Source organism: Carassius gibelio, chromosome B22 (assembly GCF_023724105.1).
Source record: "Carassius gibelio isolate Cgi1373 ecotype wild population from Czech Republic chromosome B22, carGib1.2-hapl.c, whole genome shotgun sequence".
Taxonomy (NCBI): Eukaryota; Metazoa; Chordata; class Actinopteri; order Cypriniformes; family Cyprinidae; genus Carassius; species Carassius gibelio.
The window spans coordinates 28222075-28239613 of NC_068417.1; the positions used below are offsets into that span (position 1 = coordinate 28222075).

At 38.5% G+C, this 17539-nt stretch overlaps 1 protein-coding gene across 2 annotated transcripts in view; it reads right to left on the reverse strand.

The window, feature by feature from the left end:
• LOC127988077 (nuclear receptor subfamily 5 group A member 2) overlaps positions 1–17539 on the reverse strand; it is a 57832-nt gene that overhangs the window by 38619 nt on the left and 1674 nt on the right. Inside the window, exons 1-4 of one of the 2 annotated variants that reach the window (XM_052590592.1) lie at positions 17175–17538; positions 14890–15008; positions 12869–13010; positions 7419–8110 (exon numbers count right to left, since the gene is read on the reverse strand). In XM_052590592.1, coding sequence (XP_052446552.1) covers positions 7419–8110; positions 12869–13010; positions 14890–15008; positions 17175–17256 — 1035 coding nt within the window. In that variant the 5' untranslated portion in view covers positions 17257–17538. Of the gene's footprint in view, positions 1–7418; positions 8111–12868; positions 13011–14889; positions 15009–17174; position 17539 lie in introns of those variants that run through there. The other variant, XM_052590593.1, reaches the window with a different exon arrangement.

A 17539-nucleotide genomic window follows, 5' to 3' on the forward strand; every position in this document is an offset into this window, starting at 1 on the left:
CAACTTTTAAACAATAGTCTATCTTTGAATAAAACAGTATTTTTGGCTCTTTTTCTGAGATTTTTGAGAAATATCTACAAATTCTGTATGATATTTTCTTTACTTTTAGGTTTTTTTGTTTAAAGTAATAAACATAAATGCATCTTTTCATTCATAAATTACCCTTGCTAATTAAAAATGAATTTCTCTCTCTCTCTCTCTCTCCCTCTCTCTAAAGAAATTAATATGAAATAAAATTAAATAAATAATACATTAAATAAATTAACTACATCATAATAAATATACAAATAAACTGTAATAAACAGTAAATTAACTGTGTAAATAATAAATAAATAATAATTTTTTTTTGTTACTTTTAGGTTTGTTTTAGCTTAGTAAAGGCAACTTTTCATTTAGAATGTATCATTACTGAATAAAAATACGAATTTCTTTAAAAATAAATAAATAAATATATATATATATATATATATATATATATATATATAATTTTTTTGCATATTTGAGTGAAACAGTAATTAACATTAAGTTAGGATAAATAATACAAATAAAATAAATAATAAACAAATTTCATCATAATAAATACACTAATAAATAATAAAAAATAAATAAATTAACTACATAAAAAAATGTAAATAATCAGCCCTTCTGAATACAATTGTTGCTAATTTTAAGTCTGTTTTTGCATCCAAGTAATAAATATAAAATGTTTCAAATACAATTCTCCTCTATATTCTTGAACTCTGAGGCAGAAATGGGCTTCATCAGTGATTGGCCTCTTCAGACGTCAGACAGACTCTTCCTGTCTAAGCAGACGCTCCTTGTCCAGAATCTGCTTCTGAAGTAAATCACACGAACGCGATGACTACTGACAGACGGACTCAAATAAAGAGCGTGTAACTATAACCACAGTAATCATTTAACATGTAAAAATGAATAAATGTTTACATTCATCTCTTCACGTCCGCCTTGAACGTCGGCGTTATTATTAATTTTCCTGGCTCCTTCCGGGGGCAAGAACCTGAACTTCAGCGCTGCAATATTTATGAAGTGCCAAAACACCGCATTCTTCCAGAATTCATGACAAGACATGGAGTTTTTGTCCAATTGTGCATTATTTATGAATGAAAAGAGGCCTTTGTGGATGTTCTCCAGCTGCCCATCTCTTCTGATCAAACAGACATTGTTACCACTGCAATAGCGGGAAGAAAAGAGCGACGGGAGAATAGCCAGAGAGAAAATATGTACAGGAGCAGGCCTTACGCAAACTCACACGCTATCTCCGCTCCAGCCAGTGGATATCATCTATCAGTGGACAAATGCAGGGCTGAGAATGCTGCGTCTCAAATGAAATAATATATCTTTGAAAGCCTATGCCTGCACCAGGCCCAAAGCCCATATATCAAGTCTGAGGGGCTGGTGGATGCGGTCCAGGGGCCATTAACCTCCCACCTGTTTCCCCCCCGTCCTTCACCATGCACCCCTGCCCTTGGTGCCGCTTCTGGGGCTCGTTCGGCCCCCCTTTCCCCTCACCCCTCGCGACAATAACCCCCCCACGCCACACGCCGATGTAAAGTGACGCCAGGCCCGGGCCGGAATAATTCAAATTCGGCGGACCAGGGACACGGTTACAAATCTGGGCTCCCTTGCGAGCGAGGCTGTTTGTCAGGAGGAGCGCTGGCTTGACCTCAGACCGTCTGCGAGTCACGGGGAGGACAGGAGACGCCGCGGCCCGGCTGGGTGGTATCTGTGGAGATGAAGCTGGGTGGAGGGGGGGGTGGTATAAATCGTGCGCAGGTTCACAGATCACGCCCGCAACGCCTTATTAATTTCTGCAGATGAGACGGCCACGGAAATGACAGTCTCTGACCTGAACCTCTGAAATTGGACCGGCGGATCCGGGATGAGAAAAAGTGTTGCAGAGCATAAAAATATTAATGGAGGGTGAAAATATTCAATCTGAAATGAATACAGCAACGGTATTTGGACACATGGGCTACATGTTTTTGAAAGAAGGCTCCATTCATTTAATCAGAAATACTACAAAGCAGTTAAAAAAAATATATATATAATAATAATAATAATTTTGTGAAATATTTTTAGAATTTAAAATAAGTTATTTCTATTTTAATATATATTATTAAATATATAGCTGAATTTTCATCATCATTACTCCAGTCTTCAGTGTCACATGATCCTACAGAAATCATTCTGATATACTGATCTGATTCACAAAAGATGCATGAATTATTATTATTATTATTATCAATGTTGAAAACAGTTTTGCTGCTTATTTTTGTGGAAACTGATGATGATATTTTTTTGGATACTAGGAAACAACAACATTTGTTTGAAGTAGATTTTTTGTAATATTTTAAATATATATATATATTTTATATTTTAATGCATGGTTGTGGAATAAAAGTAGTAATTTCTTTTTAAAAAAAATTCATTAAATGCAAAGCAAATCATGTTCTTTTTTTTTTTTTTTTAAGTGTGATTTAATTGTTCACGCTTTTCAAGGCCACTGCTAAATAATAATAATAGTTAAATTATTAAATTATTAATTACAGTAATAAAGAGTCTCCATCTCCTACTTACACAGTATGGGAATTTTCTGAAATCATGAAAGGAAAAAAGGAAAAATAATTATATTTGAATAGGTTTTGCTATGAAGATCAGAGTTGACAAAAAAAAAAAAATTAATAATAAAAAAAAAAAAATATATATATATATATATATATATATATATATATATATATATATATATATATATATATATATATGGCAATACAAATTTATATTTGTATATATAATTATACATTCCATAATTAAACATACAAATAAAACAAATGTCATCCAAAATTCCCAGTGGCGTCCCACATAGCGTGAATGAATGGTGACCCTCTAGACACTGTAACACTGTAAGTGCCCCAGACCGTCCCCTATCTCCTGTCCTCTCTCTCCTCACAGCTGCTTTTTCAATAAGCACGAGTCTCACGGCTGGGTGCAGGTTGGAGAACAAGGCCCTAATACAGTGCTTACTTAATGGCATGCCTGGTATTGTCATTCAATTCACTGTTGATAGAGAGAGAGAGAGAGAGAAAAATGAGGGAGAGAGTGAAGAAAAAAAAGTGGCTAACAGTCCCAGAGCAGCCGTGAAAGAATAAAAATAAATATTGGCGCCACATGTCAGGGTATTGTAAGTTTTGCACGGTTGACTTTTATCAGCTCGGAGGACTAAATTTAAGACACAATATCAGCGGTGATTAAGTTTACCCGAGCACATTGTGTCGGGGACAGAAAAGCTGCAGGAATCCTCACTAGAACGATTAAGCCTGTGGTGAATCTGTGTGTTTTAATGCCATTGTGTGCTGAGGAAAAGCCAAGTGCACGCATCCTATCCGTTAAACAATAGCCCGCCGTCCACAATGAGAGGGTGATCTCTCTATGGATGTGAATCACTCTCCACGTTATGGGCCGGGCAGCTAACGACAGAGCCAGGGGAGGACAAGCACGCACACAGGTCTCATACCAGCTCATGTAGTCAGTGCAAACACTGGGAAGCCTGCATCTGTTTCCCCCCCACCCGCTAACATGACTCCCACCCTTAGCATGACAAACCAGCCAGACGACGGGGATGCTGCTGGCACGCACCTTCAAACACACACACACACACACACACACACGCTATGATGCATACGGCAAGCATTTTAGAGTTTATACAACAAGCAATGAATAACTAGCCAGCTTATGTACAGCTCTCACAGTTTTCATTTCCGGGATACAGATGATTTCATACATTAACCCTACAAAGCCTACTGTATCATATTTAGGTTTCTAAATTATCAACTTTGTTAATTCATAAGGAATTTAGCTTCTATTCAATATTGTTTTTATAAGTTAGCTATCTGGGTGGCTAGCAATTTTGATGCAGTTTTACCAAGCCTTTTTATTTATTAACCCTATAAAGTCTACAGTATCGTATTTGATACACAAATGTATCATAGTACATCATCACTGCATTGCTTTTATTTCCTACATTGCATTGTTTTATCTTTAAATAAAAAACTACAGCTTTGATAATGAATCAAAGCATTTAAAAATCATCTTACTGAGACATATTACTGACAGATAATATACATAATGATACTGATATGTAAGTAGTATGTTATATTGGTTTAAAAATCTACATTACAAGCTAACAAAATTTATACTATTTTTTCATAAAGTTCTATATCATACTGTATGAGCCATAAAAGCCTGATGTATTAAATATGTTTTAAAAAAATTAACTTTTAAATATTTTGTCTGAAGGTCCAATAAACTGTATTAATTTAAATGGTAAAAAAGGGTTATTAGGGTTAAAAGCATCTTAAAATTTTTTTTTTGCTACAAAATATGTCATGTCTGGGGTTGATTGGTAGCTAAGCTAATTTTTTCACGTCTTCCTCTTTTCCCAAACTTTACAGCTTCACTGTCGCCCAAGTGTGAGAAATGGCCATCGGAATGTTCCCCTCGTCTTTTTTTCATGTGTCTGAACACAATAGTTTGCTCTCTTCAGAGATCCCATCATGACCAAATATTTATGAGAGCTGTAACCGAAGTCGAACTTATGGAAACTAAATCTTTAAACATTTGGCAGACGCTTCACACCCGGCTCTATTACGAGAGAAATGCTTTTGTTCTTACGAGGCTAATAATAGCGCTGTAAATGTAGATATATTTATAGCTGACTCACCACCCTCCCAGACAAGCCTTATATTCACTTGTGTTTCCTGTGTTTATTATATGCTACCCACCGTTTTGTCATTAGCTCGTTCGCAGAATATTCGCAAATTATATTTTTCACATTGATCTAGTGGATAAAGCATTAATTGATGTCTAAGGTGGTTTTGGGTTACATACTATACATCTATGAGCTCTCTACGAGGAGGTGTGTATGCTAGCATATGCTAGCAGTGGTTGTTTACGCAGGTGCCACCATAGATATATATAACGTAGATGGCTCATTAGCGACTGTTTCTGTGAGCTGCTATACGTAAGCCCTCCGCCATATTGTTACGATCAACTTAACGTCATTCCCCATAATAATCACTGATTATTCAAAACATGCCACAACGCTTCACAGAAAGACTCAAAGCTTTGTGAAAACCTACGGTATGGTGAATGACGTAAAGTTGACCCTTCCAAGATGGCAGCCGCATCTTTGTGCCTGGAGCCGTCGAATGGGGCATCTATACATATGTGTGCCGCTATAAAAACGAACTAAACTGCTAGCGTAGCACTGCTAATGAAACTGTTGATTTCAATTATTAGCATGTTAGTCCATAGCACCTTTTGAGAAATTTACGACTCACTAAATTCTCTGAATATGTGTGAGGAGAGGCCTTTCACGGCAATTTCGGCAGCATTCACTGCAATTCTGTGCCATTAAACCTGAATATATAGCTCTTGTCTTGAGCTCTCGATAGATGAAGCTTGTTAAAACCACAATGTTAGGTGGGATAAACGTCCATCAGCATCACAAAGCTCCGTGGGTAACAACAGCCATACGAGTGTTCGATAATTAGAGCCAGGAGTGGGTTCAGACTTTCTAGTGCTACTTTTTTTGTTTGTGGTTTTTCCGCGGTTTGCGCTTCGAATGTACGATTTAGCGAGGGCACATGAGAGCTGCACTAATTACAACTTCAACGCAACGCTACGACTGCTAATGTCAAATTCGACAGCTACACCCTTGTCTCTTTTAACAACTATTGTGTAAAACAATTAGCCGGGGCGAGAAAGTAGTCGTAACATCAAGGGGGAAACTACTTCACCGCGGCGAAAGGTGAAGTGCAAACACAATTAAAGGTAAATGATACAGACAGCAATTAGCTAACACAAATGCTAATCCACGCGAAAGTGGGAATACAATGCTTGAGCTAAAGAGAGCGAGAACAGATAACAAAGCTCTATGAGTAAGAGCACTGGGGAGAGCGTGACATTCAGTTTTTATAACAAAGACATGAAAACTGAATTATAATTCATTTCTGACCAGCAAAATATGTTGGAAAAACAATTTGCATATCCAGATATCAAAATAGAGATATGCACTGAAATATATACAGCATCCAGATAAAACTGTATGTCAATATCAGTATAAATGAATTCTAGTACAGCTCATGAGCTATTGAACGTGATATGAGGAAAACAATAAGGTGCCTGTAGCTCTAAAAGCACAAAATGAATGATTTGAATTGGGTGCTGTCAGATCTCCCAGTGGCATATCAAAACATGTCATGGACGGGTAAAATACAGCATGCTCACGACCAAAATCTTTCACGGAGGCAGACATGCACGAGTTACTAAAACCCTCACAATCCCATCAATATTTCTGTCAGACAGATGTGTATTGTGAAAAAAAAAAGAAAAAGTTAAAACAAGCGAAAAAATAAAAAATGAACGACATCTGACTGGCCTCTTCGGCTGGTGTAGTAAACCGTCAATTATAGATCACTGTGTCCATACATCATTTGAAATACTCACACAAATACATAATGTATTTTTCAGGCTGTCTCGAAAAAAAAAAAAAGTCTTCGCATACAGCCTTGAAAACTGTGAACTGATTAACTGTCAGGTCAAATGGCAACATCTGTCTCTTTCATATTAATGGTGTACTGTAGTGTTAAGTATGCTGGTAAAACATTATTAGTGGGATTCATCAAAACATCACGTTATTCTGTTATTCTAAGTGTACTTGATGCATAAAAGCCTGTTCACACCTATTTAAGCTACTATGGTTTTAATAATTGTTCTATGAGAATAGCAAAGTCCACAGTATAACTATAATTATGACGAAACAGAAGAACTACATCGTTGGAATATTTTTTTTAATTTTTATTATTGGCATCCAATCAGGATCCACCTGTTGTTAAAGCATAGGAATGTACTCCCCCTCAGGCCATCCGAGATCTTAGATATGTTTGTTTCTTCATCGGTTCAGATTTTGAGAAATGTAGCATTACTTCACTTGCCCAACAATGGATTCTCTGCTTCTTACAAATGTGCAGCTTTTTGCTTCCCAAGATGTTAAAGGATGGACCGGAGTCATACGAGTCAGCTGTTTGGACTCTCATTCTGACGGCACCCATTCATTGCTGTGCATCTATTGGTGAGCAAGTGATGTAATGCTGAAATTCTCCAAATCTGTTCTGATGAATAAAATGCAGAAACAAACCCATCTACATGATGGACGGGCTGTGGGTTAGTATATTTTCAGTACTATTCGTAAAAAAAAACTTAATTCGCAATTTTACGAGAATTATACTGAATTGTAGGCCAACAGACATCCCAACTGATTCCCAACTCAATGAAAAAACCTTTTGTATCACTTGAAGTCATTTACCGCCCAACACCAAACCAACGAAAGCATCACGTACCTTCAGCTCCCGGAAGAAGATGCTGCTCCTGGCCCATTCTACAATGGAGAACAGTGTCTGGTCGGCCATCTTGCACATGAGGCCAAAAGTGTTGAGTTTCTCGTGCTTGCCCCGGCTGGCCTGCTCCTGCTGGAGGTACGCTAGGATCTTCGCTTGCACCTGAGGCTCGTCCGGCTCGCACTTGAGCAGCTCCATCACAAGGTGAGGGAAGGTGGCTGGCGATCCACCCGGATAGGCTTCTACGTACGGGTAGCCCATGAGGGACTCCGGTGAGCTTGTGTAGGGGTCGGGATACTCTGACTTGATGGTGCGGCTCTGGAAGTGGCCATACGCCTGGTAGCCCTGCAGTCCTCCGGCGTGCGGCGGCATGGCCATGCTGACCGGCGAGGTGACGAAGGGACTGCGGTCAAAGTCTGCAGGGGGCAGGCCTGCGCTGGAGGAGCTGTGGTGGTGGTGATGGTGGTGATGATGGTGGTGGCTCAGTGGAAGCCCCTTGGAGGCTGAATGGATGTTCTGAATGGCAGAGGTAATGGTGAGGTCCGCTGGGACAGTTTGCATGACTTGCGTCATGGCCTCCAGCTTGAGTCCATTGGCCCGGATCAGCGCTTTTTTCTGTTGCTTGAGCGCCCGGTCTCGTTTGTACATGGGGCCGAACTTGTTGCGACCTCCTCTCATTCGATCGGCCCTCACAGCTTATAAAAAAGGCAAACACAAAATGAATCGGGTATCAGTTCATGAAAGCTTAAATAATAGCTAAAGTGTGTAATTTCTGTGACACTAGTTTCACCAAACCGATTTGGAGAAGTAAGGACTTTTCCCTGCAGGTTGTGGGTTATTCAGAACAGAATTGAGAACAGGATTTAAAAACACATTATATTACTTTATTTCGGTTGAGTTTGAATTTAGGTGGTGAACAGGATGCAGAACTGGAATTCCAATTTATCAAGAGAAATTCTCTTCTCAAGAAAGGCTTGAACGTACAGTAGGCATTTTGGCCAGATAGATAGATTTCATGTGTGAATTTTTTATTAAGTGGTGTTAGTTTGTGTTGCTACCCATGTGACCTGTTATTTTCAAAAGCAGACCTAGAGCAAACTCCCCGTAATCGAGCCAGAGGATACAATTTAGAGAGAAACTGTGCTAATGATTCAATATTAAACTGCAGCGAGACAAAGTCAAGCGGACGAGATCATCATTATGGCAAATAAATGAAGAGAGCGCCATTGCCCGGAAGCGACTCTGATCCCCGCCACAGGGCCGTAGACTCCACTTTCGTCTGCTGGGTCCCATGTTAATTATTTATGCTTAATTATTCCTCTTTTATGCTCCACATTGTCGGCAGGTGGATGGCTGGAGGTTCCAGCAGCGTGTTAAACACACAGCAGCATATGCATAAAGCATGTGTTGGTAAACGCGTTCGCCACTTGACCGCCGCTCGTTAGGCCCTAATATCTCACCAATGGTAGATCTTAAAAAAATTAAAACAATTAAAAGAAAACCCTCGGTCCAACAGCTGCCTTGGGAGTGATTTTAATGGTCCTAGTCACAGCGGTGAGTGTTTGTGTGTGTGTGTGGTTGTCACTATGTGTGTGATCTGATTGATCCAGAGAGAGGGAGGTAAAGTGTTACCACTGCGATCCTGCTGACAGCTCTCGTAACGTTCAAAAATGATTCCCGAGCATCTTAGTGGGAGATTTTTTTTTTCTGTGTGTGTGAGTGAGTGATTTGGCCCTTAAAGTGGTTGTTAAAAATGTATCCAATCAGAAAAACTGTGGTAAGTTTAACTATTAATGATTCCTGAGCAACAGGGTAATTAATGAGCTGGAAACTAATAGTCGGCCCTTATGGGAAATCACAATTAGACCTGCAACTCAGATCATGAATGCATGCCCCCATCCGTGCGCACGCACGCTTACACACTCTGTCTGACACCATCCCCCTCTTCCTTTTTGTCTTCTGATTAGATTTTTTTTTTTTTTCTCACAGCGTCTAATTAAAAAGGTTATTTACATGCATATCATACAGATTTTTGGGCATGAAATTAGGGGTTTCGTGTGAGCATTTCTGGCTGTGTTAGTAGTAGTACTATTGTTTTAGTACATACCAGATGTAGTATACAGTATGTATACTTAGGCTTAGTATGCAATTTGTCTAAATGCACTGTACCACCAACATTTGCCTTGTATGTGAATTTCTAGGTGTATTCATGATCTCAGACTACCAAACTTGTCCTAATATTGCTGAAGTATATAGTATGCATACCATGTACAGTATGCAAATTTTCAGGATTACTACTAATGTTGCAGTATATAGAATGCACAATATGCACATTTCTGTCTGTGCATAACCTTGTGCACTTAAAGCCGTTTGATGTAGCATATTACTACTAATGCAGCATATAGTATGCATGCGTATACCATGCACAGTATGCACATTTCATGTATGCATGAAATAACATTTTGTGCATTTCTGGCTTTGTTTGAAATGGTATACTACCAATCCTACACTTATTACTGCTGCAGTATATACTGTAGTATGCATACTATGCACATTTTCTATATACTTCGAATTCCCATTTCTGGCTATGTTTCAAATAGCATGCCACCATACTACTTCCACTACTTTGCAATATGTAGTATGCACAGTTTACAACTTGACCTCAACTTGACTTTCGATTCCTAGTGTGTCAAATGATAGCTTGAAATAATATCAGTAGTAATTTTTCTAATAATTTGATTGGGTTACCGAAAGTGCAAAAATCCAAAACAAACATAAATTTACATTACTAAACATGATTTTGTAAATGTTTATTTTGGAATAATGCATACTGTTTCACTAGTTCACTAGCTAGTATACTGTATTTATTGTCTAGTCTTCAGTATGTAGTAGGCTAGTATTCTATTCTGAACACAGCCATGTTTTTCCCCATGTAAACTGTCTATCTGTTCTGTATGTGTTTGTAGCCTGTGTCTGTGTGTACATGACTTATAAAACCAATTTGTGAGTTACTCAAATGGCTTGCGGAAAGCAATTGCCTCGGTAATAAAAGCAGTTGCCTGATCTAATTTACTTGAATTGGCCGTCCATGGATGTTGTTTGTTTGTGCGTGTTCTGCGCCTGTGTAGACGGGGGCCCATCTGGGCAGATTCGAGCGCTGCTTATTGTCTGATTTATGTGTGTTTAATATACAGGAATATTAAGTGTTGCTTGGGTGAGAATCCCTGTCCTATCACAGGCATATGAATGCCTCCCCTGGCCGGCTCCTGACACACAGTTTGTCATGTCTGCCGGAGCTCTACTCTGAAGGCGCGCCGTTCCATGCGCACACATGAATAGCTATGATACCTATGCATAAGTAATGGGACAGCTTTCTGCCGCTGCCGCCACCACCAGAGGCCGGGAGACGGCAAATGCGCATCAGCCCCCAAAAATGACAAAGTGCGCGATGCAAAGCGTTGAGCATGTTTTGAATATCCACGGAAGATCTGTGTCAGATTCATCAAGGTCCTTAATATGGATAACAGACGTTTGATGAAATCTAAACTATTTTACGCTCCGCTGTGCACAACATTGGACTCGAATGGCATGAATAAACGCACGGGGCTGGTCTATGTAATGTAGCTTCCTTTTTACTTCCTCAACTCCAACTGATTATACAGAGGTAAAAAAAGACTGGATTCTTTTTGGGAATCTGTAACTGAGCCACTAATATACTGTATGAAAGAAGATAATCACAGGCTTCCTCTGAAAGAGTTCTGCTTTTTCCAGAACTTTAAAACAGCAGGCTTTCCTTATCTGTATTGATAATAGAGCTTCCACGGAGACATGGAAGGCCACTTGTCTGTGTCACACTGATATGGATGTTTTGTTTTGCTGCTTGTTCAGTTATGGTGAGTGTTGAGCTCAAATCTGTTTGCTGAAAGCTTCTGATAATACGCAAAAAAAGATTGAAACTGACGCATTTATTTCCGATAGATCTATCACTACGTTTCTTGGGGCCTGGGACCCCAAACCAGTAGTTAAAATTATATATTATTATAAAAAAAAAAAAAATATATATATATATATATATATATATATATATATATATATATATATATATATATATATATATATATAAAAATCCCATAAATTCAAATTGTTTGCACACCTTTTATGATAAAATTAAGCCATTAATTTTATGATAAAATTAAATCTGCAATCCATCAATAATGCAAGTCCTTAAATATTATAATTTAATGTAATGTTTTTTGTTTGTTTTTTTTTACTTCAAATTCTTTACATTATCCTTAACTCTGTGATGGGTTGCATGTTCGTCATTAAAATTCATGGGGCCTGGAACTTTAGCCTAATACATTATCTATATTATTAATATTATAATATATTTTTTTACTAAAATTGCCACCAAAGTAGACAAAATTGTCATAAGTAATGGATTGCAGATTCATCATCACAATTTATGGGACCCTGGAGCCCTGTCTAATAAGTAAGCTATACAGTAATTATTATTTTTATTTATTTTTATAAGTTGCCATCAATGTAATGCCAAAATAAGTGATGGATCGCAGGCACTAAAATCCATGGGGTTCGGGACCACTGAATAATAAGCCAGCAACAACATCAAATTCTTGCGATTAGTTTTATGACAAAATTACACACTTATGTTTCATACAAATAATTCTAATTTCTTTAGCAGTAATTCTGTTTTCAAGCAATATGCATTAAACTTACTGCTGTGGTTTGTATTCAAAACACCATTTTGGTGAACATTTTCCATCTCTGCAGCTTTCCTCGGCAATACGAACTATCAGAATAAGCCTGTGGGGAGTATTAGCGAGCGCTCATCTCTTTGGACGGGTCTGACAGGGCGCTGGAGGGCCTCATATCCTGTTGGTAGCATGCGGCAGCAAATCAAAGCCAGCTAGCTATAAAACGACACCGCTAGAATTTCTGCCCTCCAGCAGTTAAACAATTAACAGTCGTAGATCTACATACTAAGAGCAAAGAATCATGTAGCAAGCGTGTAAAATTCTTAGATGGTATCCGGAGGGATAGTTCACTCAAAAATGTTGTTTTTGTGTTGTTTTACGTATTTTCAGTGGAACCTAAAAAGAGATGTTTTGAGGAATGTTGACGCTGCACGTTTCCACACAATAGCAACAAAAGCTGTCAAGCTCTAAAAAAGTAAATAATTACTTATATTTCAATCCGTTTCTAACATTTTCTTCTTCTTTTTATTTGGACAGATGTGGTTCACTTTTATTGCATGGAAAAGAGCAGCTTGAACATTATACAAAACGTCTCCTTTTGTGTTCCACAGAGGAATGAAAGTCCTACGGGTTTGGAGCGATATTCAGGTGAGTAAACAATAACAGAAATGCTCTTTAAAGAGCGAAAGCAGTGTTCGGTAACAAGAAGAAATGCACAGATGAACTAAAAAGACTTCTTACCCTCCAGTTTCATGCCGACAGTGAGGCACTTCTGGAAGCGACAGTAGGGGCAGCGTTTCCGCTGGGTCTTGTCTATTTGACAGCTCTGGTTCTCTATACATGTGTAGCGCTTGTTGTTCTGCACCGTGCGCTTGAAGAAGCCCTGCAGAGTGAGGTGAATGAAGATGTCAAACTTTTGACCTCCGGTGTTTGTTAATGTGCTATTCAGCCACAGACAACCCACACACACATACAAGAAAAAAAATAAACACTTGTATCCATACACACAGAAAAAAAAGAGGTGTTACACACACTGCCACACAAGTAGACACATATAAAAGTAGAGCCACGGGCAGAGAAACGCTCCCTCAGCAGTCGACGCTCACTTGGATAAACACAAACACACACACCCACACAAAAAACTGACATGTGCACCCACACGCACACTTGACATGAACAAACAGAAACGCAGGCTGGAGAGAAACAGATTGAGAAATGGGAGAAGCTGACTAGAGAGTGGACGAAATAACCACCCGATCACTTTAGGTGACCCGCTTGATATCCTCGCTAATATAAAGATCCGCTTTTAGCGTTGTGACATACTATTACGACATGTTTAACGTGTTTCTGTGAGCCCCTCTAAAAGCAGTTATGACCAGAGGCATTTGGACTGAAAGTTGGAGTTTACTTTTAACAAATTGTGTTCCGTTTTTTAATTGAACATCCAAACAGGGGTGTACGGATATTAAAATTTCTTCTAAAAAAATCCCGTTGAACTTCTCTGATCCTATTATTCATACAGCAGAGGCCAAAAAAAAGCACCTGAAAAAAAAAATCCAATAAATTATATCCATAATTTACAGCCGTAGGATTACAAGATTCCACCTGCAACTGTTCAGAATTAATTTTCAGGGCAGGAGAGAATCAAACGAGGAACGGTATTAACTTATTCTTGATCAACACCGTAGGGAGACCGGCCCATTTAAAACTAAAAGGATCAATACTGGCCAGAACTCAAATAACACACAGACACACACTCACACACTCACACACAACCGTAACACGGAGTTCATAAAGTGCTTAACCTTGAATGTAGACTATATCATTAAAACAAGTCCAAACTGAAATGAAATATATATACGAAACAGCAAATGCTGGTTGCCTGTAGCACATTCAAATTCTTAAACAGAATGTTAAAAGACATTTAAAGTGTAACATTGATATTTAAATATCGTCAAAACTCAAAACGGAGGTTTTAAACGGCAAATCATTTTCTCCTCATGTTGTGTTACAGAGATCTGTTAACAATTCAAGAAGAAAATCACCACCATATACACCCTTTGGGTGGAAAAACAATGAGAGTCAGTATGTGTGTGTGTGTGTGTGTGTGTGTGTGTGTGAGAGAGAGAGAGAGAGAGAGAGAGAGAGAGACAAAGACACTGGATTTTCTAAACTGTCCATTTGGTTTACAAACTATCATGTGTGACTAAACTCCAAAACCTCTGACGGTTTCCAGAAATAAACACACCGTAGATTCCAGTTGGACATTGACAAAAACAGTCATTTCTTCATTTACTAACACAAAGTAAGGAGAACACAAACAGCTCCACAAATGCACATGAATTTGATTTGATAAAAGACAAAAAAAATTAATTGGAGCATATTAGATTTGATGTTCTTAAACGGTTTTGGATGTCAAGTGTTAACCCAGGACCTTTCCTTACAATATAATATATATATATATATATGGCCTTAAAATCTGATTATTATATGTTTTTCAGGGATGCCATCATGCAACCTATAAATTTTGCCAATTGGTGGATTAATTTTCTCCAAAATACCACTTGAGTGGATGCACAGCCTGTGAGGTCAACAACAATCTACATTCTTTTAAAAACAGATAATGCTATTTATTTTCTATCCTAACAGTCCATAATTATATAGTTAGTGGCATTTTGGGCTAATCATCAGGACAGACCTGAGACCCAATTTTAGGTCACGACCCACCAGTTGAGAGGTTAAAAACAGCTGATGTTACGCACCTTACAGCTCTCACAGGTCAGCAACCCGTAGTGATATCCGGACACCTTGTCTCCGCACACTGGACACATTTCGTCTAAGTCTTCGTCGTAAGAGTAGTCCATCATTTTAAACTGGGGGGCTGAAAATCACAATCAAAATATGAGTAACAATTTACATTACATTGTTAAAGATGAAAAAAAAAATGGTTTGACAGTGTGACGTTATATGAGAATATTTTTTATGTGACACTCAACTGAAGAACACCAAGACCTGTTTAAATCTCTGAACAACCATACAGAAAAGCTCAAAACCAAACCAAACCAAAGGGTTCCTGAACGATTCTTTGAGTAACAATTCAACAATCTTTATTTTTAAGCGTGTACGTTTATGTTAACTGTCTCTTCAATGCCTTATAGCCTACGTGTAGCCTGCACGCCCTGCAGTTTTGCAAACAAGCCTATAACAAAAGTCGAGGAATCACCAGTTGGGAGCTTTACAAAATCCTAGCCTTAAGAGTGGATTCTCTGGAAGTATATGCAGGTCTGGGTCTCTGGGAAGTCGGGTTCGGAGGATGGTCGCAGACAGGGCAAAACTTCAGTTTCGATCTGGTTAATATTCATGATGGCTCGTAAATTGGTGTGGGAGCGCGAGAGAGGCTGCTGTCTCGCGCTGGAGTGGAACGTTTAGCCACGAGGCGATTGTAAGCCAAATATGTAAATTCACGAGTATTGCGCGCTAGCAAAACAAATCATACACCGTGGCATGTGTCTTCTGTAGCCTATATTTGAGACAAATCTTTTCTCTGTAAATTATGTTTTTTTTTCATTCATCTTCGTCTTTTAATTAGCATTAACACTGATGAAGTGATGCCGTTTGAGAGTTCTAATTAGAACCATCGAATTTCGAGAAAAAAAAGGATGTGTGTTCCATAGGAAAAAAGAAACAGATAGATCTATTGTGAAACAAAACGTTAAGCTAAAAAAAATATAACATGCTCGGATTTTCGTTTATTATTAGCCTACTCATTATTCTAATGTTCTCATAGTTAGGTTATTATTTGTGCAAAATGTAGCCTCTCTCTCTCTTTTTTTAACAGAACGCAACAAGTGTTTTAAAAATGCTCACTTTTTTGTATCATTGTAGTATAATAATTCCAAGAGCATTATTTCTGAAGGTTTCTCAGTTCGTCGATAATTCTGTTATATACATGTTAAATTTGACTAAAAAATGCTGTTGCTTGATTTGAAACAAATAATCGTTATTTATAACGGCTTGTAATTCTTTTCTGACGTGTGCTCGAGCAGCGCAAAATAGATAGAATACATGTAAATTTAAATATTAAAATTTAAAAAGACATTCTGAGTTTTATTTATTTATTTTTTTTATTTAAAAAAAATCTCGAACCGAACTATTCAAGATTCCACGAGCTGAAGTTCTCTTACCTGGAATTTTTTCTCGTGTATGATTTGGAATCTATCTATGCTTCTCCCTTCAATATAAATATAGTCTTCGATTATAATAAATGCTCGCAATGCGTGGAGATTGCGTAGAATTTGATTTCTACGACATTAATGTACGTTCTTTTAAAAATAAACATTTTTTTTTTTTACAAAAAATCACAAAACATCGTATTTTTATCAGTAGCCTAACCATTTGTCGTGGAGCTGCTCTATGCTTCCTCTGATATTAAAAAGTTACATCCTATTTTGAGTCGGTTCTTCAGATTTTATCCAGCACACATATGGTTTTCTAAATCAGTTTTGTACTGGCTGGAACCTTTATTTAAAAGTGTGCAGCTCATGTCGGCTTAACTATTTTCTGGACCAGCAGATTTATCCTATGTTTGGCGTAAAGCTGCGCTCTGTCATAGTCATTATTGTGGTTTCGTTTCCCCCTTCTGTTGTATATACTAAGACCAAATTCACTGGCAGGTGTTGCAGATCATGTTGAGTTTATAAGAGTTCACTCAGCTCAAAATAATTCACGCTCTGCTATTGCACTTCGTTTAATAATGTATCTTCACGCGGCCACCCCATTGCATGTTGAAGCGCGAGTCAGTAATAGTAAAAGTAGACGCAAATATTTAGTTTGCAATCCTAAACTTCTGTTTAACGTTAGGTCCTTTTGAGGGAAATTATTTTCTCATTCTTCAAATGTCAGTGACAGAACGAGTGTTAGTTATATCTGTGGCATGCGGTGCTCATAAAAGGTGACTGAGTGTTAAATATCTGACAATCATGAGGTTTGATATTGCGTGCATAAATGAAAGCGAGTGGTAAGTTACTCTGACACGTATGACGCTTACCTTGCATGTTTCTAGGCATATGCCCCTGTTCCCCATGCGATCGAGCGAGTCCCAGAGATTCTGAATCGACTTTAGGCAGCATGACAGCTCAGCTGAGCCGAAGATGAGCACGCGCCGCTCCGCCTGCGCGCGAGGAACACCAGAGACTCTCAAAAACACCGTCCAAGCGTCCGAAACAAATCCCGTGTGTTTGTGCACCTACAAGACGCCTGCCCTTCGTTTAGGAGTTGTTCACACGCGGTGTACGTTCATTAGGGTGGTCTTTGCATCGAGTAGGAGATGCTGCTCTTTAAACCGGAGTGCGCGAGCTGTCAGGAACTTCGCGCGAGCCCCTCCTTCGCGCGCTCTGCGTCTCTCTATCTGTG